At 44.7% G+C, this 24,051-nt stretch overlaps 1 protein-coding gene and 1 long non-coding RNA gene across 5 annotated transcripts in view; both read right to left on the reverse strand.

Moving 5' to 3' along the window:
• Positions 1-3,390: 3,390 nt before the first annotated feature.
• Positions 3,391-5,609, reverse strand: LOC111859261 (uncharacterized). Its single transcript, XR_002841786.2, has 4 exons — positions 5,417-5,609; positions 5,180-5,247; positions 4,987-5,045; positions 3,391-4,851 (listed from the first exon to the last, which is right to left on the reverse strand). It is a non-coding gene; the product is annotated as an uncharacterized lncRNA (long non-coding RNA).
• Positions 5,610-7,569: 1,960 nt separating this feature from the next.
• The window catches only part of LOC111859264 (F-box only protein 41-like), a 45,127-nt gene continuing 28,645 nt past the window's right edge, over positions 7,570-24,051 (reverse strand). For all 4 annotated transcript variants that reach the window (XM_072697785.1, XM_023841787.2, XM_023841788.2 and 1 more), the window contains 11 exons: positions 20,127-20,334; positions 18,822-18,892; positions 18,204-18,541; positions 16,623-16,861; positions 16,122-16,237; positions 14,378-14,530; positions 14,110-14,205; positions 13,841-13,959; positions 13,186-13,344; positions 11,940-12,055; positions 7,570-10,639 (listed from right to left, as the gene is read on the reverse strand). In XM_072697785.1, the coding sequence (XP_072553886.1) occupies positions 10,577-10,639; positions 11,940-12,055; positions 13,186-13,344; positions 13,841-13,959; positions 14,110-14,205; positions 14,378-14,530; positions 16,122-16,237; positions 16,623-16,861; positions 18,204-18,541; positions 18,822-18,892; positions 20,127-20,334 (1,678 nt within the window). In that variant the 3' untranslated portion in view covers positions 7,570-10,576. The remainder of the gene's footprint in view (positions 10,640-11,939; positions 12,056-13,185; positions 13,345-13,840; positions 13,960-14,109; positions 14,206-14,377; positions 14,531-16,121; positions 16,238-16,622; positions 16,862-18,203; positions 18,542-18,821; positions 18,893-20,126; positions 20,335-24,051) is intronic.

Raw genomic sequence — 24,051 nt, forward strand, 5'->3', positions numbered from 1 at the left:
ATGCCTCTTCGTCACCGATACCCATTCCAGTATCGGACCAATATCTGGTATCAGTATCAGATCAGTCCATCCCTACTAAAGACTAGGTCCCGGTTTGGTCCCTCAGAATTTTATATATTTTGGTGACAAATTGCATTCATTTGTATATCATAGTTTACCATATTTTATGATAAAGTAATGTGTGGTGTTACATCCGTATGCGTGTGGGCGGGTATGTGTAGCCATTCTTTTTCTCCTGCCGATTCCGGTTCCACATTTTCCATCTCTCACCACGAAAGCCGTGCCCAAACTGGATGGACTGGTTGGCATCGCCTCGTTCCCATTTCCCGCCTCTCCAGCCACGGATTATAAACGACGCCTGAACACCACACCTGACAGCTTTTTCACTCCTGCTCTGTCTTTGCTTTGCTTATTGTATTTTCTGACCTGCTGTTATGACCTGTTTCTGGCTCTCGACTCTCGCGCTTTTGGATTTCGATTCGGTTTCGGCTATTCGGCTTGTGTATTTGTTTACCCGTGTTTTGACTATTGTCTGGTTATCAACTATTCTTAGGATTACGGATTGGACTTGGTTGCCCGGTGTAAATACTGTATATATGTGTGTTTGTGTGTGTGTGTATGTGTGTAAGGGTTGTAGGGAGTGACTGCCATTTGTTTTCTACGTGTATGAGGTTTTGTCCCTGTTTTGTGGTTAGAGAGGGTTAGGATAGCGTTTGTCTTTTGTCTCATTTTTCTTTCGGGTTAGGGAAGTTTTGTCGGTACGCGGGTAGATAGTTCACTTGGTTTTGTGTATTGTTTTGGCCGGTGTCACTCCTGAAGTTCACATTTCCCCAAATACACATATTTTCTGTTACAATCAACGCCTTGGGTGTTAATTATTCCCCGACCTCCTTATCCTCTACCTCTACCAGATGAGTTTAAACTTCATCTGCTTTTCATTTGTCATCTCACAGTGTTTCTTTCTTTGTAACCTGTGCTTTTCGTCTACTTTTAACATGTAAACCTAGAATGGAACAGCTTCTTAATATCTAGGGTGTCGTCTTAGTTTTAAAGAAAAAAATAGATCTAATTAAAGACTAATTTAGAAAATAATGTATAATCTAAGACAACAAAATTGGAGTCATTTTATAACAAAAGATGAAAGGATGTAATGTGACATTTTTTATGCTAATTTCAGGCTCCCTGAGTTATAGTGAATTAATAGTGCAACCCAATGAAAGGTTGTTCATTGGGCAATTATCAGACTTAGCAATGCAATCAAGCATTAAATATAAGACATATAATGATGAAAAATATACACAAACCTTTGGAAGAAAATTGGGTGGAAAAAAATGTTTATTGTGCAGTTATATAACTGATATTTTTACTTTATTTCTTCATGTCAGCAGAAATGTTTTCCCTGGTTATGTCAGCCTAAAATACAAATGCAGATAACATGCAGTGTAAGCTTTGAACAATAGTACATGCAGGACTCTCTGATTGACTTTATCTCACAAAATTAAGGCTCTTATCTGCTTGTGTTTCAGTCCTGCATTATGTCAGTGACACAATTACTAATTAGTCTTGCATATTTATGTTTTGGGTGTGGATATTTTCCCTGCTGCAGGCCTAAGAGGAAAACTACAGTGTACTCTACTACTGCAAATCCCAGGCATTGCAGGAACTCAGTGATAGAACTCTGATACAACTCTGCTGACCCCTGCTGGTCACATAGCTATATGTCCATAACGTGGGGTTTCAACACATAGATGAGGATGCCTGAGATCCCATCTAAACATACTGTAGGCTCAGTATTCTAAAATGCAAGTATGAAGTATATGGAACTTGTAAATCAGCAACTACAATGAGGTTTTTTTTATTGTATTAACAAAGCTTTTTGGCAACAGCAGTTACAGAAGCAGAGAGACAATGCCTTTACACTGTGGCAGTGTTGATTTATTTTTATTCATGAGATCTTATCAAGCTACTTTTCACGTCGCTTACAGTTGTACCTATTCAGTACTGTGACTGAATAGCAATAAACCACACCTCTATACTTTAAGTGACGTGCAGAGGAACCTGAGGACTCACTGTCCACTGAGTGTCCACTCCTGGTCTGACTTCTAACCTTGAAACTACTGGCTACTTATATTTTCTGTGCTTTACTTACCTTGCCATATAGGAAACCAATTACATGTATCTGGTAGCTTGTAGAGTATCATTCCCAACCTGAGCACAAAAATATTGTCTCATTTGACAAGTGTTTACAAAGACATTTTCATGATGTCTCCTTCCCAAAACCTTTGCAATCTCCACCATACACTAATGACAGGCATCAAGGTCCAATATAAACAGGGCAATGCAGCCAGCATCTGAAAAAATCGGAAATAATGGTCAAATTACCCTTTTTCACTGTAGGAGGGTTTGTACTGCATGCAATCCATTTCCCATGAGGCATTAGAAACTCCCGCGCCAAATCATTAAATTTATTTTAAGCAATACATTTAAAATGTATGTTTGTATTGTGCTTTTTGCAACACTGAGGACATGCAATTCAAAAATGAAGACGAAACATGTTTGGAAATGAATCATTGTTACGGTGTAAATTAGTAAAACCAAACCAAGAATCTCCCAAGGAGAATTGTTCGCATCAATAAGCATCAAAAATTTACCCTAAAAATGTTTGTATACAAGCTTTCTAGACACAAGGCGGGGACTGATCACCCCATGTATGCTGATGAAAGACCCGAAACAGCTGATGACCCCAGGTTACATTAGCAATGGTGTGTCCAGGTTGCACCGTAAAGTGTGTGTGCAAATCATCCAAGCAGACTATCACAATCCTTCCAATATGTAGGTCATGAACGATGGTACATCAGTGTTGTTATACAGCATCTGTAACGTACAGCTTACATGCATAGCTACAATACACCACCTCATTATGCTAATCTCAAAAACCTGGATCATTCACTTTAAACATCCATTCAGCTAGTGGATGGTAAAGTAATCACTGCAATGTAGCAGTTATGAGCACTGTAAAGCTGGGGGGAGGGGGGTTAGCTAGGGGTGCATCCAATAGTCAAAGCCCCATAAACAGAAGCCTGCTGAGATGTTTGGTATACTTTTCTGGTAAGATCTGCAAAGCCCCATAAACAGAAGCCTGCTGAGATGTGTGGCAGTGTGTGGCTCAGTGGGCTAAGCCTGTGTACCTATAATCACAAGGTCGCCGGTTCAAACCCAACCTCAGCACGTCTTAAGGCCCTTAACCCCCAGCTCCCTGGGCGCCCCAACAGGTGGTTGCTCTTCGCTGACAACTTACTCTTCAAAGGGCAAGTTGAGGGAGCCGTAAAAACAATTTCCCCATGGGGATCAATAAAGTATTTTTTATTATTATACTTCTCTGGTGTTACAGTCTATAAAGATAAGATAAGATCGATCTTTATGTCACGATTACAGAAACAGTGAAAAATAGTTCAGCAGCATAAGTTAAAGTAATAAATAAGAAATAAATCCTATTACAGTGTGAGTGTCTGAGTACAATGTGTACAATGTGTCAGTCGAGGTAGTGTGAGCTTAATGACCTGCCCTAAGCATAAGACAGTCATCCTATTACAGTATGAGTGTCTGAGCACAATGTGTACAATGTGTCAGTCGAGGTAGTGTGAGCTTAATGACCTGCCCTAAGCATAAGACAGCCATCCTATTACAGTGTGAGTGTCCGAGTACAATGTGTACAATGTGTCAGTCGAGGTAGTGTGTGCTTAATGACCTGCCCTAAGCATAAGACAGCCATCCTATTACAGTGTGAGTGTCTGAGTACAATGTGTACAATGTGTCAGTCGAGGTAGTGTGAGCTTAATGACCTGCCCTAAGCATAAGACAGCCATCCTAATACAGTGTGAGTGTCTGAGTACAATGTGTACAATATGTCAGTCCGAGGTAGTGTGAGCTTAATGACCTGCCCTAAGCATAAGACAGCCATCCTATTACAGTGTGAGTGTCTGAGTACAATGTGTACAATGTGTCAGTCGAGGTAGTGTGAGCTTAATGACCTGCCCTAAGCATAAGACAGCCATCCTAATACAGTGTGAGTGTCCGAGTACAATGTGTACAATGTGTCAGTCGAGGTAGTGTGAGCTTAATGACCTGCCCTAAGCATAAGACAGCCATCCTATTACAGTGTGAGTGTCCGAGTACAATGTGTACAATGTGTCAGTCGAGGTAGTGTGTGCTTAATGACCTGCCCTAAGCATAAGACAGTCATCCTATTACAGTATGAGTGTCCGAGTACAATGTGTACAATGTGTCAGTCGAGGTAGTGTGAGCTTAATGACCTGCCCTAAGCATAGAATTGCATGGAAGACAGTCATATAAAATGATTATTCATTTGGACCTCACTAATATTCAGAAGCGATGTAAGAATTGGATGTGCATAACATGCGATGTTGGTATTAATATTAATATTGGTATTACCTAACCAAATGCCTCAAAAGTTACAATCTGAGCTAGAAAAATGACTGCAGCAAATTGCTTTGCAAACCATTCCAAAAGAGACGATTTACCCCACGACTGTCGAACGGGCTGAGCTCAGTGATTTCCACGATGCAAGATGAACACACCACCTTCCCCGTTACTGGCTGCAGACACAGACAACCAACGGCTTTTCACTTAATCTCACAAGCCCAGAATGTCTCACAATGCATAGAAAGGACAAATAGTAATAGTAAGGACAAATTTTCTGGTACCATTTTACAATTCTGAAGACTGCCAAAACTGGAACGCAGCCAGTGTAAGTGAACAAAATGAGCAACAGCGTAGCCTTACCGTGATGGTTGTTTCTTCCTGGTTTAACCTCATATACAGGGGAAAAACCTTCAGAACAAAAACAGTTGGAGGTCCCAAGTGAATGGACAGGGGAGTGTTTACATGGGGGTAGTGTTTACATGGGGGGGGGGGGGGGGGGTGTTTACAAGAGCGCTGAGGAGGAAACACTCATCAGGACTCAACTTGTCATTTCTTCAGTGTTTTTCAGCACAAGCTGGACGCTGCAGCCAGACTTCAAACACCTAACAAGATAAAATATATTAGCAGGTAAATAAAAACCTGCTGAGAATTGGCACAGCCACAATTACATGTTTAATTTTGCCAGATGACAGACATCTGAGTGGAAAAAAATAAATCAGATGGAACCAGCATATACCGGCTCCTCTTCTCTTTACTGTGGAAGGTGGTGTGTCTAGTTACTGCCTGAAATTCTGCACAACGGCACTGCAACACAATACAAACATGAATAGGAAAAGCGGTTGCAGAAAATGGATAGAATGCAAAATATAAAACTTTTAAAAGTTTAAATTTACATGGTTTAAGTATTTTCATAAAATGCTGATGTATAATAATAGTAAAAATGTCAGTATTGTGCCAAAGTAAGGAAACCTACACATGTGTTTTGCCCACATCCTTGGCGTCATAGCAAATCGAGTGACGGTATTCCAGTAAATCACACATTTCACGCAAGCATAAGAGAAGCTGAATATTCAGCAGACCGTACTCTCTCAGTAACAAGACGTCCACAGGACAGCAACTGTTCTCCTAAGCCATGAGCTGTTCATCGTCTTCATCAATGATCTTTAGACTACGACGCAAACCAATTAAGTAAGGGATAATGTACAGGCAGCCGGTAGTTATCGCAGAAATAAGCCCCGACAGTGTGATCAGGACCCGACGCGAAGCGGAGGGTCTTGTATCACACTGAAGGGGCTTATTTCGCGATAACTACCGGCTGCCTGTACATTATCCCGCTTATTACACGGCTACTTGCCACATAAGGAAAATGACATGGACATGAATACGAATTTGAAACATTTTATTGGCATATTTGTTTTAAAATAACATTTTTATCTTTCCGCGAAACGATATAGTACCACGTGACTATGCGTTATTACTTTGGAGCGGTTATTATTTGAAAATAATGAACCTGCAAATGTCTCAACTGACCAATCAGAATCAAGCATTCCAGAGAGCCGTGTAATAAGTAGTAATATCTCAATGTATTTCTTTCCTTCAGTAGGGTGAAATGTTTGTAGCCAATAAATCAGAATGCAACTGTACCTTGTCAAAGATAAGATCCCAGTCTCCATTACCAGAGTCAACTAAAGACTCCAGATGCTGTTGGTCTGGAACGGATCATTTCATGCATAGATGCTGTTGTATTCGGGCTTTTTTTTAATCGCTGAGCCTTTAGCACAGCATTGCTCAGTGATGAACTGTCATGCCAGTTCATGACGCTGCTGCTAATTCTTTTCAGAAGAGTTTTGGTGTCAGCTGTTGGGACCCATATGGGATCCAATTCAAATGAATTGGAATGGTTTGCAAATCTACGTGTACAGGGTGTATCGTAATATGTCAAATGTTTAGGACGAGGTACACTGTACCCACGGCCGTAACCTCCAGTCTGGTTGTGTAGTGCAAATGGGTGATTTTAAAATTACAATTGCCATTCTGCGGTTCCTCTTGAACTAACCAAAATAACATGATCACCATCTTCTTGGCTGCAGTGTATCCACCTCCATCCCCGTGGTATTTAGACTGTGATATATTATTTCAAAACTAAGTTCTAGAATGCATCATAAAGACTACAAATTAAAATGGCGAAATGTAAAACTTGCAAAAACATTCAAAACAAATTTAATCACTTTAAAGGAAAAAAATAAAATAAATCAGGCTTCATGTGATTGACCCACGTTTGGATCACTTTGCATGGCTTTGTTGAGTGTTTCATCATATTTACACCTTATTTAAAATATGCAAAACAAAGTGCTTACTTTCGTTCCACAGACACTCAACAGGTACAGTTGGACCGGCACAGACATTTAGATCACCAGGCCAGTCCTTATTGGTTTGTGATAATGCACCAGACTGCACCAATGAACCCAGATACATCTAATCAGGTTATGTATGACTGCTTTCTGTTGGGAAACGGCAATTGCGTATGGAAATGATCAATGAGAAAGAAGGAGACCTCAGACATGGAAAACTACATCATTCATTAAAATTTACAATTTATACATTATAATGGCACACAGTCGGTCTCAATGTAACATGTAACATTAAAACAGGATGAGAGACAGTGAACAAGGATGGGTTCCCCTGTCAGAGCATCCGTGCTGAGACACCATGAAGCATTTCTGAGTCGGGAGAACAGAACGACCATACAGGTGAGCGAAGGACAGAGGGAACAGCTTGCATTTCATCGGGACTCACAAACTGCAGTTCCTGCCTTTTCACTCCATGTGAATCCTCACTTCCAGGTAACAGGTGTCAACTACAACACTGCAACTAACCCATCAAGGTAGTATGTCTACTTGTGTGGACACCCAGCTGTAAGGTTCACACAGGCTGTAGCAGTGGGATGGACGTTTGTTTGTGCAGCATAGGTTGAAAACACTTCTACCATGAGGTTCCACCTTATTTACACTGTCCACTGTGTGGCCCCACTGCAGAGAAAACAGAGTTTACAAATTTCCTAACTGCAGACCCATGAATGTTTCTAAAGTGCTTCACGTGAGACTAATGACACTAGAAACACAAGACTGGAAAGAGCCAGAGAGCATTTTAATATTGCACAAAACAGTTTTCTTTTTGTCTTGGAGCCTCTACTAAGTAAAATATAATCAAATACATAATCTCCTGTGCAAGCAAGCTTTACACGACCAGGTACCAATCAGCTACCAGCTACAGAAACAACAGGATACAGGCAAGGCAGCATGATGATGAGCTTCTTAACACGGGGTCATGCCAACAATATAGACACCTCTGTCTGAAAATAAATACTTCTAATAATCAAACCCTCCAGGTAAATAATCTCTATCTTTTGAGGACATTTAATATTAATATCTTTTGTGCATGAAAGCAAACTGGACACATTTTAAAGGATGTACAGTTCAGTTAGCTATGCTGTTGTTGGGCAGATACACAGAGCCTCCCAAGATACCCATTCCACCCATTTAGTACCCATTTAAAGTCTTAACGAAGACAGATTGTCACAAACACAACTTTTTTTTTTTTTTTTTTACACACAAAATCCCCTTTTCTGAAACAGCTGTTTCACAATGTTACTTTAAAATTCACCAGCATGTCCTCAGCTCTGCTGGGAGGACCATGCATGTGTACGACACTCTCCCAGGCAGGCGAAACCTCACCTTTAACATTTCCATGCTGGCAATTTGAGAACCCCATTTGACATCAAAACTGTAACCTTCATAACATATAACTGCAAAAGTCCTAAGCAGATGCAGAGGATCAAATTAAACTAGAGAGAGGGGGCAGGACCTCTGAGAGGCAGGAACAATCATTTGTGTGTTTGCTTGATAACTACAGGTCAGAAGAGCTCCTACAGGTGTACTTGAAACAATCTGAACCAAGCACCTACGCTAACTCGCCAACTAGGGTAAAGGTCAGTCGTCTAGCAGTTGGGTTAGAATTTAAAAACTAATTCTACTGATTTATCCAAGCTTAGGCCAAACGAGTATGAAACTATTTTCACCTGACTAATCAGTAAAATAACACCACAACTGTAGGACAGCTATGGTCAGGAAAAAAGCAAATGGTGCATAAATACTTTTGGATAGCTGATATGTTGCTTTGTTGTACTGAGAGATTGAGACCCACATGAAAATGCTGTAGTCGAGAAGGCTACAAGAACACAACACACTGTACTGTATAACGCTACTCCTGGCAGCTGAAGCCCTTGTTGGCTGGTGTTTCATATTACGCACTTGGGGCTGAATTTCCTGCACATTAATATTCGTGCATAACGGATCAAGCACCAGTGTTTCACTACCTGACAGGTACAGAATGGAGAAGTACAGACGGCACATGAACAGGCTGCCCCCTGGAGGTCTCTCCTGCTCAATAGCACTGACCTGAGGCCTATGGGCTCGTTGGCAGTGAATCCAGTGTATGTCCAGAACAAGATTGTGAGAATAGAGAAGCTGTGGGCTGCTGAGTGGAGCCACACTGTCATGGCGACACCAAGCAGGTATGGTCAGCCCTCAACTCCAGTTGCAAGGGGCAATAGGCCAGGAGCAAGTGGGCCGGGCCACTGCACTTAGACAGCTGGGACACGTAGCCGCTCGACCTGCTCAGACAGCTGCAGGAAAATGGCACATGGAGAGCCAGCGCTGTGACAATAGTGCATCACATGCCTCTTATATTTATCACGCTGAATTACACGAAATTATACCGTAAAGCTCTATGTTAACAAAGTAACTCTTTCTGAAAAGTTTAACTGATTAAAAGCAAAAGGTACTGTAGACTCTACTGGGTATGACACCACAGAAACCTCAGGCCACATAAGCAGCCAGGCAAAACAAAGCACTGTAATAACTGCCAGGTGCAGAAAAGTAAAAGTAAGGGAAAAGCGCATGTTAAAGTGGCACATGACCAAGTATAAGGCAGCAAAAACAACTCCTCCAAAAAGCCTTTGGTGACCAGAACCATGAGAACCAGAAAACTCACAAATATCAAGTATGAGACAAGAGAAAGTAAAGTCTGATGACCAGAAAAGCAGTGGGACAGATCAGAGCAGGTAACCAGACCAACCCTAAACCTAACCCAGACCAACCTTAACCCTAAGCCCAACCTCAACCTTGACCCCAACTAACCCTAACCCCAACACCAACCAGCCCTAACCCCAACCTCAACCCTAACCCAAACCCTAACCCAAACCCCAACCCAAACCCCAACCCCAACCAAGGGGAGGCTGATTCATCACCTTTGGCCCTGAATGCAAGTCACGCTGTACATTTTTTTTCTTTACAATAAAGAAACATTGAGAACATAATATTCACTGCATATTCTGTCAATTCACCAATGAAGAACATTACAGCAGGCAGACAAGGGTCCATGAAACCCAACATGGCCCTCCAGCAACACAGGACCTGCAAGAGACTCCAGGGCACAGAAGATTCTGGTGATTTATGGCACTGAGGTCTAACATCTCCATCACCTACTACTGAACAGGCCAAGAATCTCCCAGTACCTGAAATAAAACCCTTATCCCCTGGCGAACTTGTTATATTCCCTCTGCCTCACTTTCGGAGTGTTAATACATGTAGTAGTTACTAATGAATGAACCAAGGGCTTCCAGAACTACACCAGAGCAGACAAGGTCACTGACAGGGATGTACAGCAATAAGGGTGCATTGCAGGTCTCGGTGCAGACCAAGGCTGTCCACCGAAGTGTCTGCCTGTGCTGCAGGACCATGGACATGACTCAGATGCACCCCCAAGCTTCTCAGAGATGAAGGTCAGCCCTGTCTTGCTCCAGAACCATGAGAGATTGGCAGCTCCACAGCACTGCGCTGCTAATCTCTGCTGTGGCCGACCTATACGATCACCGAAGGCCTGCTGAGGGCCAGCTCCGAGGGCCAAAGGAAGCCCCGATTGTGCCCTGAGCACATGTCCACGGGGGCTGGCTGAGTCCCGTGGTCAGCCTCCTGAGCTCACTTGTCGTTGTCGGTTTGCTTTGTCAGTCAGTCGGAGTGGAGATCAATCAGTCTGTGAAAGAAAGCCAGCTTCGCACGGCCCAGAGAGGGCATTAACACGTGCCATCCGCCTTCACATGCAGGATCTGCGAGAAACCTGGTCTTTTCCTCAAGGCCTGTTTTAAAAGAAAACAGCAGTAATTAGCCAGATACTAAAAGCATAGTGTTAAATGGCACATCTATTTGTATTTCATCTGAAGAGATCTCACTCAAAAAGCCATATATGCTGGAATGTGGCATCCATATGCAGACTCCTGAATCTGTAAGCAGAATCCGAGCCTGAGCTCACCCCCAAGGTGGGGTCAGGCCCTCACTGTTTATTCGACATGGCCCTACACTGCTTAGGCATGTAGAATCATACAGATCCAGGATATCACCAGGGTGATAACTGATACGTCACCCTGACAACTGAATCAGTAGGGCCCTAACCTACAGAATTTTTGTTCAGACTCTGAGTAGATATACAGACGTCATACAACGAAACACCTGATTTTACACCACAATAATTTATTAGTATGGTGTAGGGCTTCCTTTTGCAGCCAATACAGCATCAATTCATCTTGGGAATAAAAGATACAAGCCCTGCACAGTGGCCAGGGGGATTTTGAGTTATTGCTCTTTCAGAACAGTGGACAGGTTGCTATGAGTTTCTGGTGGAGGAAAACATTTCCTGACTCACTCCTTCAAAAAAAACCCCAAAGCGGCTCAATAATATTCAAGTCTGGTGACTGTGCTATGGGAGATGATCAACTTCACTTTCATGTCAATGCACTCTGTCACCAGTCTTGCTGTGTGTATTGGTACATTATCATCCTGATACATGGTACCATTTTCAGGGTGCAATGTTTGAAACACTGGGAGAATATGATCCTGCAGAATGGTTCGGTAGTCCTTGGCAGTGACGCGCCCATCTAGAGGTAGGGGACTAGGGAATGCCATGATGTTGCAGCCCACACCATCAGTGATCCACCCCCGTGCGGAACTCTGAGTACGCTACATTCCGGGTTGTTGGGGCTTTGGCACAAGTGACCAAAGGTTAGCTATAGCAGCCCGGCCATAAATACTGACCCTATAGGGCTCCCAACAAACAGTTTTGGTGGAAATGGGAGAGTCATTTAATTCTGCAGTGATTTGGGTAGCTGTGGTTTTATGTTTTTTGGATACAATCTGAGTTAGCACTTTGACATCCCTTTCAAACAGCTTCCTCTTACATCCACAGTTACTGCTGTCGGATGTGGTCCGTCATTTGTGCTGGTATGCTGACATTACCTTGGATTCCGTGGCTCTCGATACGTCACAAAGATTTGCATGAAGCCTCAGGCACTATATTGGCCAGTGTTTCAGTTTCACTGTCCAACCCCTGTATTAGACACATTAGAAGGACACTTCCTTATTTCAACTGACTGTGAGCCTTACCTGAAGCTTGTTCACCATCTCGTCAAACAGCTTCCTGGCTTCAGGGCTGTTGGGATCTTCAAAATAGTCTGCGATCCCAATCTGCACCACGATGGACTTCAGGTTACGGCACACGCCTGTAGCCAAAAACGACATTTCCCACACGGTTTATCAAATGGAGCAAACATTTTGGGAAGGGCACTATACATAAACATAAAGACAAGTGAGGCAATATGTGCATGAAGCCCTGACAGGTGTCTGTACTCACTGTATAACCCTGACAGGCACCAGTACACACTGCATAAGCCTGACAGGTGTCTGTACTCACTGTATAACCCTGACAGGCACCAGTACACACTGCATAAGCCTGACAGGTGTCTGTACTCACTGTATAACCCTGACAGGCACCAGTACACACTGCATAAGCCTGACAGGTGTCTGTACTCACTGTATAACCCTGACAGGCGCCAGTACACACTGCATAAGCCTGACAGGTGTCTGTACTCACTGTATAACCCTGACAGGCACCAGTACACACTGCATAAGCCTGACAGGCACCTGTACACACTGCATAAGTCTGACAAGCACTTGAACACACTGTATAACCCTGACAGGCACCAGTACACACTGCATAAGCCTGACAGGTGTCTGTACTCACTGTATAACCCTGACAGGCACCAGTACACACTGCATAAACCTGACAGGTGTCTGTACTCACTGTATAACCCTGACAGGCACCAGTACACACTGCATAAGCCTGACTGGTGTCTGTACTCACTGTATAACCCTGACAGGCACCAGTACACACTGCATAAGCCTGACAGGCACCAGTACACACTGCATAAGCCTGACAGGCACCAGTACACACTGCATAAGCCTGACAGGCACCAGTACACACTGCATAAGCCTGACAAGCACTTGAATTCACTGTATAATATCCCTGACAGGCACCTGTTCTCACTGTATAATATCCCTGACAGGCACCTGTTCTCACTGCATAAGCTTGACAGGCACCTGTACTCACTGCATAATCCTGACAGGCACCTATAATCACTGCATAACCCTTACAGGCTCCTGTTCTCATTGCACAACCCTGACAGGTACCTGTACTTACTGCATAAGCCTGCCAGGCACTTGTACTCTGTGTATAATGTCCCTGCCAAGCACCTGTACTCACTGTATAATCCTGACAGGTCTCTATACTCACTGTATGAACCGAACAGGCACTTGCACTCATTGTTTAACCACGACAGGCATTTGTACTCACTGTTGAAGTGCAGCAAGGCCTTGGGTGTGACTGGGGTAGATGTCAACACCAGCATCTCCAGGCCCTTCAGCCCCTCCCTGCACACCTCGGCTGCCACCTCCTGGTTGATCTCACTCACATGGTCCAGCTCCAGAACCTGGAGGTGCACACAGTTGCGTGCTGTGCAGAGCAAGTTGTCCAGGTGCACAGAGAGAACAGGCATGAGTCAGAAAAGTTATATATATATATATATTTATCCACAAGATCTCCTCTTTTAAAAGATATCATGGCTGCTCTTCTACACCGTAGTATACCAAACCGTAGTATACCAAAACAGTATTATGTGGTGTGCTCCGCTAATCGAATTTAAGAAACATAAAGATACAGATTACTAACTTTTGGGTATCACAAAACGCATCTCATTAATATTTAAGTCATACTACTAATCCTCTTGAGCATGGAGTCCGTAAAATGAGCAATAAATGTCCGTATAGCACCAAAAAGCTGGCGTCCGGCCAAATGCTTCGTCTGTCACCTGAAGCCCTGGTGATTATTTTGCACGCGCGATATAATATCGATATGTCATCACCCAGCCCTAGCTGGAGCTCACAAATCCCTGGACATTCACAGACATCAGTGTCGTGCTTCTTACACAGTACACGAGCGGCTCACTCACCTAAAGACGCAAGGCCTTGAATGCCACAGCCAGCCCCACCCACGCCCAGAGCTCTCAGGTGTGGCCAGCATCGGCCAATGGTCTGCAGGCATCGATTGCTAAAGCGGGCTGGCTGCTGGCTAGAAGACAGTACAGAGAGCCGGATGGAGTAAAGCGAAAGTCACCGGCAAGCCCTCCATGCTCACACCGCACACAAGTCACAGGGTAAAACCCTTCAGACGATCTGTGACTCAGTTCCAATGTAGCATAAAATGTCTCCCATTCCTCACCATGGGTAAAGTGGCGCCACCTGTAGGGAGATGATGTCTCGACAGCCAGCACCCAGGGCCCAGATGACCTCCTGACCAATAGGGTCTGTGGCACTCCTACGGCACAACACAACAACCCTTTTCACACACTGTTCAAACACTTCAGTGTGGTTGACCTCTACAGCACAGACATGGTGTGTCAACTATGTCCCCAATCAGGGGGACCATGTGGGACAGCAGGCAGATTATTGGAGAAAATGACTGTGTCCCTGAGCACACAGAGACCCACCTGTAAGTGACAGCCTGCAGACCACGGCAGTAACAGCTGGCCAGCCACAGGGAGCGATCGGTCACAATGTTGGGGCACTGTGATACCTTAAAAATAAGCAGGTTCCCACCTGCTGCCTTCAGCAGAGCTTCGAGACCCTCCTCCAGGACCCCCCTGGAAAACAACCCACCAGGAGAAAATTAACAGAGCTAAATCCATCCATCATTCCATCCAACCATCTTCCATAAGCACTAATCCAGAACTGGGTCATGGTGAGACCAGAGTCTGTCCCAGAAAGCAGGGGACAGGAGGCAGGGGGAGAGCAGGCCATACACTCAATTACATACAAAGGGCATTTCACATAATGGTGCACATTTAACAACAAACAATTCCATTGCACAGGAAATCTTCAGAGCACTCCTGTTCACACCTGGCATTAACGTGTTCTTGGGGAACCTGATCACTAGTGGACAGAGCTAAATACAGGTGTGAGTGCACCCAAAACGCACCAAGACCTGATTGCTCAAACCACATTCAGAGGTGGTCTAGGACGCATATGGCCACATTCTTATAGCAGTGTGAACGCAAATGTGTCCCGGGCCGCATTGAAGGACCGACTACCCAGCCAACGTGCTCGTGCAGATGGACGTACGTACGTACTCATTAAACACGCAAGCGGTATTTAACATGTGATTAATGCCAGAACACAAGTCAGTGCAGAGTTGGCCATTCTCTACTAAACTGCACTGGGAACAGCAGAGCACCTTTTTCCCTACATCATCAAAAAATAACTCTGAGTCTGCTGGGACGTCGGTTTAATGGCAGACTGTCCTGACCGATTCGCATGGAAATGTTGTCATCAGTGCGCATCAGTAACGTTCCGTGCAAATTCAGGAAAAATAAATTGTGCAAGCAGTGATTTCTGAAAGATGTTTTGAAATTTGCGCGGATCACATATTTGATGCGCATTTTGATGAAGCTTCTGTATTTATGTCAAAGCTGCTCCAGGTTTATTAATATTGGTACCTGAAATGCGCCGGAAAAAATTACATGAGTACAAAATTAAACCATGTGGGTAAGAGTGTGTGTTCAATAAACTAGATAAAGGATGTTAATAGAAACATATAATAACAGTGTGATTGTTTGTATAGTTTTATATTGGGCTGTCCGGGGGCTTGAACTCCTGGTCAGAAATTCAGTCCCACTCCAGTCCTGACTACTTCGCGTTTTTTACTTCACCTCTTCCAAGTCAGACGTATAATTCAGCGTATCAGACAAAACAATAAACCTTAATCTCATTTTGAGTATTATGGTGTTTCCATACAGACATCTTAGGTGGCTTGTTTACCCTGGAATGCACCAGCAGCTTTTGATTTACATGCTAATTTAAATAAGCTGCGGGAAAGAGAGACACGATTACAAAGTCGGTCGAGATGCATGCGGACATGCATGCTAATGCCAGGTGTGTTCAGACGTATTTAGCGCCGTCCACTTGTGATCAGATCACCCAGGATGCGTGTTAATGCCAGGTGTGAACAAAGCCTTTGAAAGATAACCCAATACAGCAATCAGCACTGGGACTCCATGTAGACAGATGGTGAGTTACTACACCTGAATTTACACTTTTTTTTACCCATGTGCACATATAGTCAGCCAGTTCCGTACTCACAAGTACTAATCTGTTCATATGTCAAACAATGGAGGTAGGACAGTCTCTCCAGCCTGTTTATGGGCATTAACCCCAACCATAACCCCAAGCCCATACCTGGTGCTCTTAAGGTAGTCCTCCTTGGTCTCCTTTTTGCCGCGCTGCCTGGGCTTCAGGTTCTGCAGGATTACGGAGTGGGTCTGGGTGCACCACTGAGACAGCGTGATCATGAACTGGAAGAGACACACAGCCAATGAATGTGGCACAGCGCAGAGCCTCCTGACAGCAGCAACCTTCAGAAACTTTCCAAGGCTGAAGCCATGATCCAACCACAAAACCCTTGACACTGTCAAAATATACCAAATTCAAGTCTACATAAGCCGTCAACACTTGCTAGTTTTGACGATTCCACCATATGGAAACTATAACACAGAGTGTTTCCGGCAAGTTCTAAACATTGGTTAGGTGTTGAGACCTGCATCCCATCCTGCTTTGCCAGTGTAAGGGGCCATTTCGTTATTTAAATAAATACTGAATGCAAACAGTGATTTATTTATGTTTTAATGAGCTTCTCGATACCTTTACAGTCTGAAACGAGGCCAGAGTTCTGGTTTGTACCTTGGAGGAGATGCGGCCATTTTCCAGCAGCACACGGGTCCAGACGGCGGGGTGCCGGGCCACAAATCGCCAGTCGTGGCACACCTGGGCCGCCCGCAGCAATGTCCTGGTGTCCAGGTAGGTGAAGATGCAGAAGAGGGCCGCTCGCATCTTCAGGGTCTCTGGACTAATCATCTCCACAGATCTGCTGGGGCTGTCCTTCTCCTGCACGCAGGTCTGGGGGGGGCCCTCTGACCCATCTACGGCAGTGGGAAAACGAGACTGCCCTTCAGAGATGCCATTTCTCGGTGAGAAGACCCCTTCAGCTCTTCACCTTAGCAGAATAGCTAGCACTCCTTAGGTGAGCGGGGTGCTGAGTTTACATGAGGTATATGACAGTGATGAGGCACATGAAAGTGAAGAGGCACATGACAGTGATGGGGTGCTGAGTTTACATGAGGTATATGACAGTGATGAGGTACATGAAAGTGAAGAGGCACATGACAGTGATGGGGTGCTGAGTTTACATGAGGTACATGACAGTGATGAGGCACATGAAATTGAAGAGGCACATGACAGTGATGGGGTGCTGAGTTTACATGAGGTACATGACAGTGATGAGGCACATGAAAGTGAAGAGGCACATGACAGTGATGGGGTGCTGAGTTTACATGAGGTACATGACAGTGATGAGGTACATGAAAGTGAAGAGGCACATGACAGTGATGGGGTGCTGAGTTTACATGAGGTACATGACAGTAATGAGGTACATGAAAGTGAAGAGGCACATGACAGTGATGGGGTGCTGAGTTTACATGAGGTACATGACAGTGATGAGGCACATGAAAGTGAAGAGGCACATGACAGTGATGGGGTGCTGAGTTTACATGAGGTACATGACAGTGATGAGGCACATGAAAGTGAAGAGGCACATGACAGTGATGGGGTGCTGAGTTTACATGAGGTACATGACAGTAATGAGGTACATGAAAGTGAAGAGGCACATGACAGTGATGGGGTGCTGAGTTTACATGAGGTATATGACAGTGATGAGGTACATGACAGTGTTGAGACTGCGCCTGGTTTCGAGATGGTTATGGGATCAAAATGAAGTTTTTGGTTTCGGTATCATGTGGGGGGGGAGGGGGGGAGTTGAGATAATAATGATTAATTTTAATAACTGCACTACAAACACCAATACTGAAAAAAGCATGACAACAATTACAATGAATTAATAAATTAATAAATTTATATAATTACAAACCTTTAAACAACTGAGAAACACATGTAAATAAGACCCACCCAGTGGTAATATAGTTAACATTTATTCTTTTATCAGTGAATGGAGTCTGTCGGTTGGCCACAATGTGGCGCCCAAGACCATACTGTATGTGATGTTGTGTTACATAAGACGATATGAAGTGCTAATATTATTCAAGACAGACGCTAAGGGAAGGATAGCTGCCAAAGCCTTGCTGAAAGCCAGTGCTACACTGTTACAGCCCAAACCCATGTGGCCCCAGGACAGCAGACAGTGCCTCCTGCCTCCCGTAAGATGGCGTGCTGACACACCTGTGCTAACATGGCTGGAAAAAACTCTACCTGTTCCCAAGCGATAGCGAGGCTTTCTGCCTCGAGACTTCAGAGGCTCGGAGGGGCGGTTCTCCAGCTCCCAGACCTCCACCTCAGACTCCGTGGTCCGCGAGCCGACGTCAGACACGTCTCCCTCTTCGCCCTCGGTGCTGTTGCGATAGGGCCGGTGCTGCCAGTTCTGGAGGGCCTGCTTGCGGAGCCCCCACCCACGTGGGTCTCCGCCACGCTCGCAGCTGCCCTCGCCCAGCCTGCACGCCACGTGGGAGTACTGCCCTTCCACAGACAGCATGTCCACACTCACGCCGTCGTAGGTCCCTGAGCCCTGACCTTTCATTTGGCTGGAGTCCCTGTCACAGGGGCGAGGGGGTCAGGACACACAGCTTCTAACAGCACAATGCCAAACTGCATCACTGAATTCCTATTTACAAATGATTTAACATTACAACAACTTTCACTTCATTCGTATTCATTTGAATTCAGCCTCATGCTTACCTGAATCAGCAGTATAACTAACATTTAAAGTTCAGCTAACAGCAGACAGAGCTAATGAGCAGGGCTTTGATCCACTGCATAGAGGCAGTAAGCAGTTTTATGATGTGTAGACAGGATTAGGGTTAGCACACGTACCCTGTGCTGGGAGAGCGTCGCGTCGACACTGGATACAAAGCCCCAGAATCTGCAGAAGCACTGGAATTCCTCTGGAGGACACGGAGAAGCAGACAGACAGACAGATGGCTGTTATCTGCTATCATTTAGGGCTGTCACTATCCATTATATCAATAATCAAGTAAGCTGTCTATTAATCTCCTTAGAGTCCTTAATAATATAATATAATATAATATAATATATAAAACTGGCTGCTGGAAATCTGCGGCCACACAGGGTGGACTCCACAAACACAAAGAGTCTTGTGTGTTATGCACATTAATACTGATATTATTGCACATGCAACTGTCACATCAAAAGGACCATGGTGCTAGGTTCAAACCATCGATTTTTACTCAGTCATAGGAAGCCAAACTTAGTAAGCTTTGCAATTTTAATGATGGTTCCTTTTCAACCATATCTAGTATGGAGCTGAACAGGGGGATTAGGAAGGGAAAGGACAGCTACAGGAGGAAACTGGGGAGACTTCTTCAGGGGAATAAGAGGTCTGGAAGGGTGTGGTAAGAACAGCGGACAGGGTCCAAAATCTGGAGACAGGAACAAACTCCACCTGTTTTATAATAGATTTGATGCTGCACCCACTACTACATCTGCATCCACCCACCTGGGCCCCACTGTCACCAGGAAAACATACAACCTCACCCCCTTCACAAAGCATCAGGGGAATCACCACAACCCCCCCCCCCACCCCCACCTCAGCCTTCTGAAGTCACCCTCCAGCCCTTCCCCCTTCAGCCTCTCCCTAACAACAGATCAGGTGAGGATTGGGCTGAGGAAGATGAAGGTGCAGAAGGCTACGGGCCCGGATAGTATCAGCTCCAGACTGCTCGGAGACTTTGCTGCTCAGGGACATTTTCAATCGCAGCCTAAGTCTGGAGAGAGTCCCAACCCTGTGGAAGACCCACTGTGTGGTTCCTGTCCCCAAGACTGTAAACCCTAGGGAGTCCAGTCACTTCAGGGTGGTAGCCTTGACATCCCATCTGATGAAGAGACTGGGGAGGATCATACTCAGCCACCTTTGACACCTAGTTAGCAGTGAGCTGGTCAATAAACGGCAAAAGCAAAACTGAAGGCATTGGAGGCTGTTGACTGCTGACACATGCCCAGGTTGGCTCCACTATCTCACCTCACCCAGCCAACGATGCCCCAGCTAGGAATCAAACATCCCTGGGATGGGCAGCATACAGAAACGCACCCCTCTGCCCCAACTCTAACCCCCTGTCCTAACCCTAACCCTAACCCTCACCCTCGGCCTGCCCGCCCTACCTGGCGCCGGCTACCCTTCCGTCCCGACAGGCTGCAGTGACTCAGGCTGCCGTTGGGCGTCGTGCCACAGCTGCTGACGATCTGCAGTTGCTTCTCGGCTCGGTCGGCACGATCCAGCAGCTCCTCGATGAACCGCTGCAGACGCAGCTTGGCATTCGCTTCCCGCGCAGCAGTGTCCTGGAGGAACTGGTCAATCTGAGTAACCTCCCTGTGCAGAAGGGCAGGTGAGAGGTATGAATCAGGCAGCAAACTCTCACAGCGGTCCACACCATGAGTCAGACACCAAACGCACTCACAGCGGCACACACCGCAAGTCAGGCACCAAACAGTCATAGCGACACGCACCACATGTCAGGCACCTTCAAAGAGCTGTTATTGTGCAACCCTTGAGTCAAGCACATTGTGGTGTGGAAACGTTTCAGTATTGAATGCTCTCCAGGTTTAGCCATTGCTTTGCTAATTTGATAGACATAAGAAATTGTAATCTGCTTGAAATATGCATTTATTATATAACAAGAACAATAGAATAACATTTGTGTTATCAGTTAAAGCAGATTGTGTTTGTTCATTAATGTAACTTAGATGAAGATCAGATCACATTTTATGACCAATAGAGAAAACCAGGTCATTCCAAAGGGTTCACATACTTTTTCTTGCACTGAATATAGACAGAATTGTATCTGTTATTATTGTCTTAACTCTGTATGTCCATATAGTATGTGTGTGAGCGATTGACATCCGGTGGACAGATTCCCTGCCTGTGTATGAACATACTTGGCCATATAAAGCTGATTCTGATAGTTGCTGTGCTAATGCACAGCTCTATGAACGGCAGTGATGAGCACCTCCCCTCGTGGAAGTGGGACACAGCTTCTCGATTACACGGAACCACATCTCAGCCTCTAGACTCTGGTTCCTGTACACGACTCCAGCGTGGATCCACCAAGACATCACTGATAAACCAGGTCATTCATCCTAAATCAATTATGAAGGGAAAACGCATGGCATGTAAGTGAGTCTTTCAGGTCATCATTCTGCAACAACACGCCATCGCTCTTCCTTATCCTGGCTCTGTCACCCAAGTCAAATGCAGGGATAAGCAAGGATGTCAGAGAGCACAGATGCTGAGTGATTTATAGAAATCTAATAGATACCATTTATGCCTTATTATTGGGCTCCTCGTGGAATTAAGAATGCAAAAATAGAAACATTTAAACATACAAAATATTTTTCAATAGAATATTCAGTGTACTCTTTCCTAATAAATCAATTATTGAGATGACAGGATCACATTTGCACATTTATGCCCTGATAGTCCTGGGGGCTTCAGTTTGGAAGCAGAGCAGACGCGGACTGGATGGGGAGTCACTAAATGAGCTGCATTCCAGAGCGACCTCGTTTGGGAATCCAAGTATGTCGAGGAGCGCTCAGCCTTGATGGGGCCCTTTCTGTACAGCCTAACTCCATCTTCCAGAAATACCCATAAACCCAAGTAATGGCAGTAATGCCATTAAGCCTCTGTTCTATTTTATTTTGACATCCTCAGAGAACAAATAGCAGCAGTGTTTGTTCACCCCAGGACTTGGCTGAAGCTTCCATGTTTAGAATCAGAACCCACATGTGACTTCGTGACATAGCAGGGGGCAGCTAATTTGGCGCTTGGGAAGCAGTGCATGGGGGCGGTACCTTGCTCAGGGTACCTCAGTGGTGCATTGGTGGCCAGGGATTCAAACCAGCAACCTTTCAATTACAAGTGCGCTTCCTTAACCATTAAGACACCACTGCACATGTTTCTACAGAGAGAACCTATAAAGCTCTACCTAACCAAAGAGGGAAATCAGGATGGCTGTAGGAGCATCGTCTGAGCTCACCATGAGCAACTCAGCATAGAGAGCACTGATCATGGATACCGTAAAACAGGTCACAAGCACATACTGCCCATCTGCACTTTTTAGGCACTTCAGGGGTAGGGGGGTTCACACATGTTATAAAAGCAGTGACTAAGGTTGGTGCTGACTGCTAATGTGCCTGGAATTTAACCATCACCGACTGGAAAGATGAAACTGGCCATAAAAGCTTGGGGGAAATAAACAGCAGAAAATCACAAGCTGTAAGGAGCATAACCAGAGATTACAGTAACGAGATTACAGTTCATCCATGCAAAACAGAAATGCAGCACTCTGAATAAAACATACACAAAACTGTCTTTACTCTTAAATGTCTGTAGAGTAGAAGAGTCCCAGTGGACTAAAACCTGACTACTGTGCTGAATGTAAAAGGTTCCTCAGTCTTGTCGCACTCCTACCTGTAAGCCCGGCCAGGCCTTGGTGTAAAATACATATTTATAAATGACATATTTCTTTAGCTATATGTGAATGAGGCAGTCCGTCGCACGCCTCTGTTGTGTCTTAACTGCATAATTTACATCTTCCTCAAAGTCATTCGCTAAAATGAGATCACGTCTCTGGTTAAATGATATGCTTTCTGGAGTTTTCTTAAGCACCTGAGATTGGTTGTACGCTTCCACGTTTATTGGGATTCCTAATTCTTTCATATACTTTTTGTAATAAATCGTCACCACGCCTTCCCAGGTCTTCGTAAAAATGATTATATTTTCTCCGATTTACATATTATAGCCAGCTGAGTTCAGAGTGGTGAGGACATTTTGCGCTGCTCGGTCAGCAGAGTTACAGTACTGAAGTGGAGAATGAAGGGCAGATGACTAGAGAGCCAGACGAAAGGAGGGATGAGGGTGAAGACTATCGCTACAGAACTAATCAGTGTTGTACTGTCAGTCACCTTTGCGCTGTTACGCGTCCGAGTGATTTAAACCTGAGATGCCCCCCCAAAATAGTTTATCTATAATAGTTTTTACAAGTACTTTACAAGAACTTTTATTTTCCTGTTAAATGCATATACACACATATCACATAAAAAAATCGTATCTCAATCCCCCTTCTTTGCCCACTGTGGCTCTTTGTAAATCTTGGGACAGACATTTAGGAGAAAATGGCTCTTTGCTTTATAAAGTTTGCTGACCTCTGCCCTAGGAGATCTCTGATGATAAAGATATGCACTTTATCGAGACTACCTTCTCTCTCCCAGGTAATACTTACTTTTCACTTTTTTTAACTTACAGGTTCGCTCAGCACGTCATGTCTTCAATATTCCTTTAAACCGTCCCCTAATCAATCACCCTTTAGTTAAATCCCTATCAGTGAGAATGAGTCTGACATCAGATTTATAAAGGAACTTGGCTTGTCAGGCACCTACTAAGATCTCTCTGCGTGGGCTGTGGGAGTGGAAGATGCAGACCAATACCAAGCTGATATAGGACAGGACCTGGGGTAATACTTTTCTTTCATCCAGAAACTTAGCCAACCGGTTAATCCACTTTGCACTTATTCACAGGGCCTACAAAACTCCATTAAAACGATTCCAGGTTAATGGTATTGATAATACACATTGTTACCTCTGCACCAATGGGGCAGTTGGTACAGTTTACCACATGATTTGGGAATGGCCAATCATTGCTGGGCTATGGTCCAGAGGAGCCTCTGTGTTGCCTAAAACCCTGGGCACCCTGACCTAACGACTCCTTTATGCAGCTCTCCACCCCGCAGCATGCGCTTCTCGTAGCCGCATGCAAAGCTGGAAAAAAAAAGCATAATGCCGGCGTGGTTTAAACCTACCCTGCCAGTTTGGTACTTGGATCTAAAACGTCATGCATATTGCCATGCGCGAGAAATCACGTGCAAAACTGCAGGAGCAGAGGTCACAACCACAGAGGCATGGTCGAATATCACATATCTCAAGAGCAGGTGTGAGTCATTTGTCCCCTTGTAATGGTGTTAATGATGGCATTGATGCTAGAGTTGGTGTCGACGTAGAATCGAATCAGAATATTCATACAACTACAATACTT

This window comes from Paramormyrops kingsleyae, chromosome 12 (assembly GCF_048594095.1).
Source record: "Paramormyrops kingsleyae isolate MSU_618 chromosome 12, PKINGS_0.4, whole genome shotgun sequence".
NCBI classification, from domain to species: Eukaryota; Metazoa; Chordata; class Actinopteri; order Osteoglossiformes; family Mormyridae; genus Paramormyrops; species Paramormyrops kingsleyae.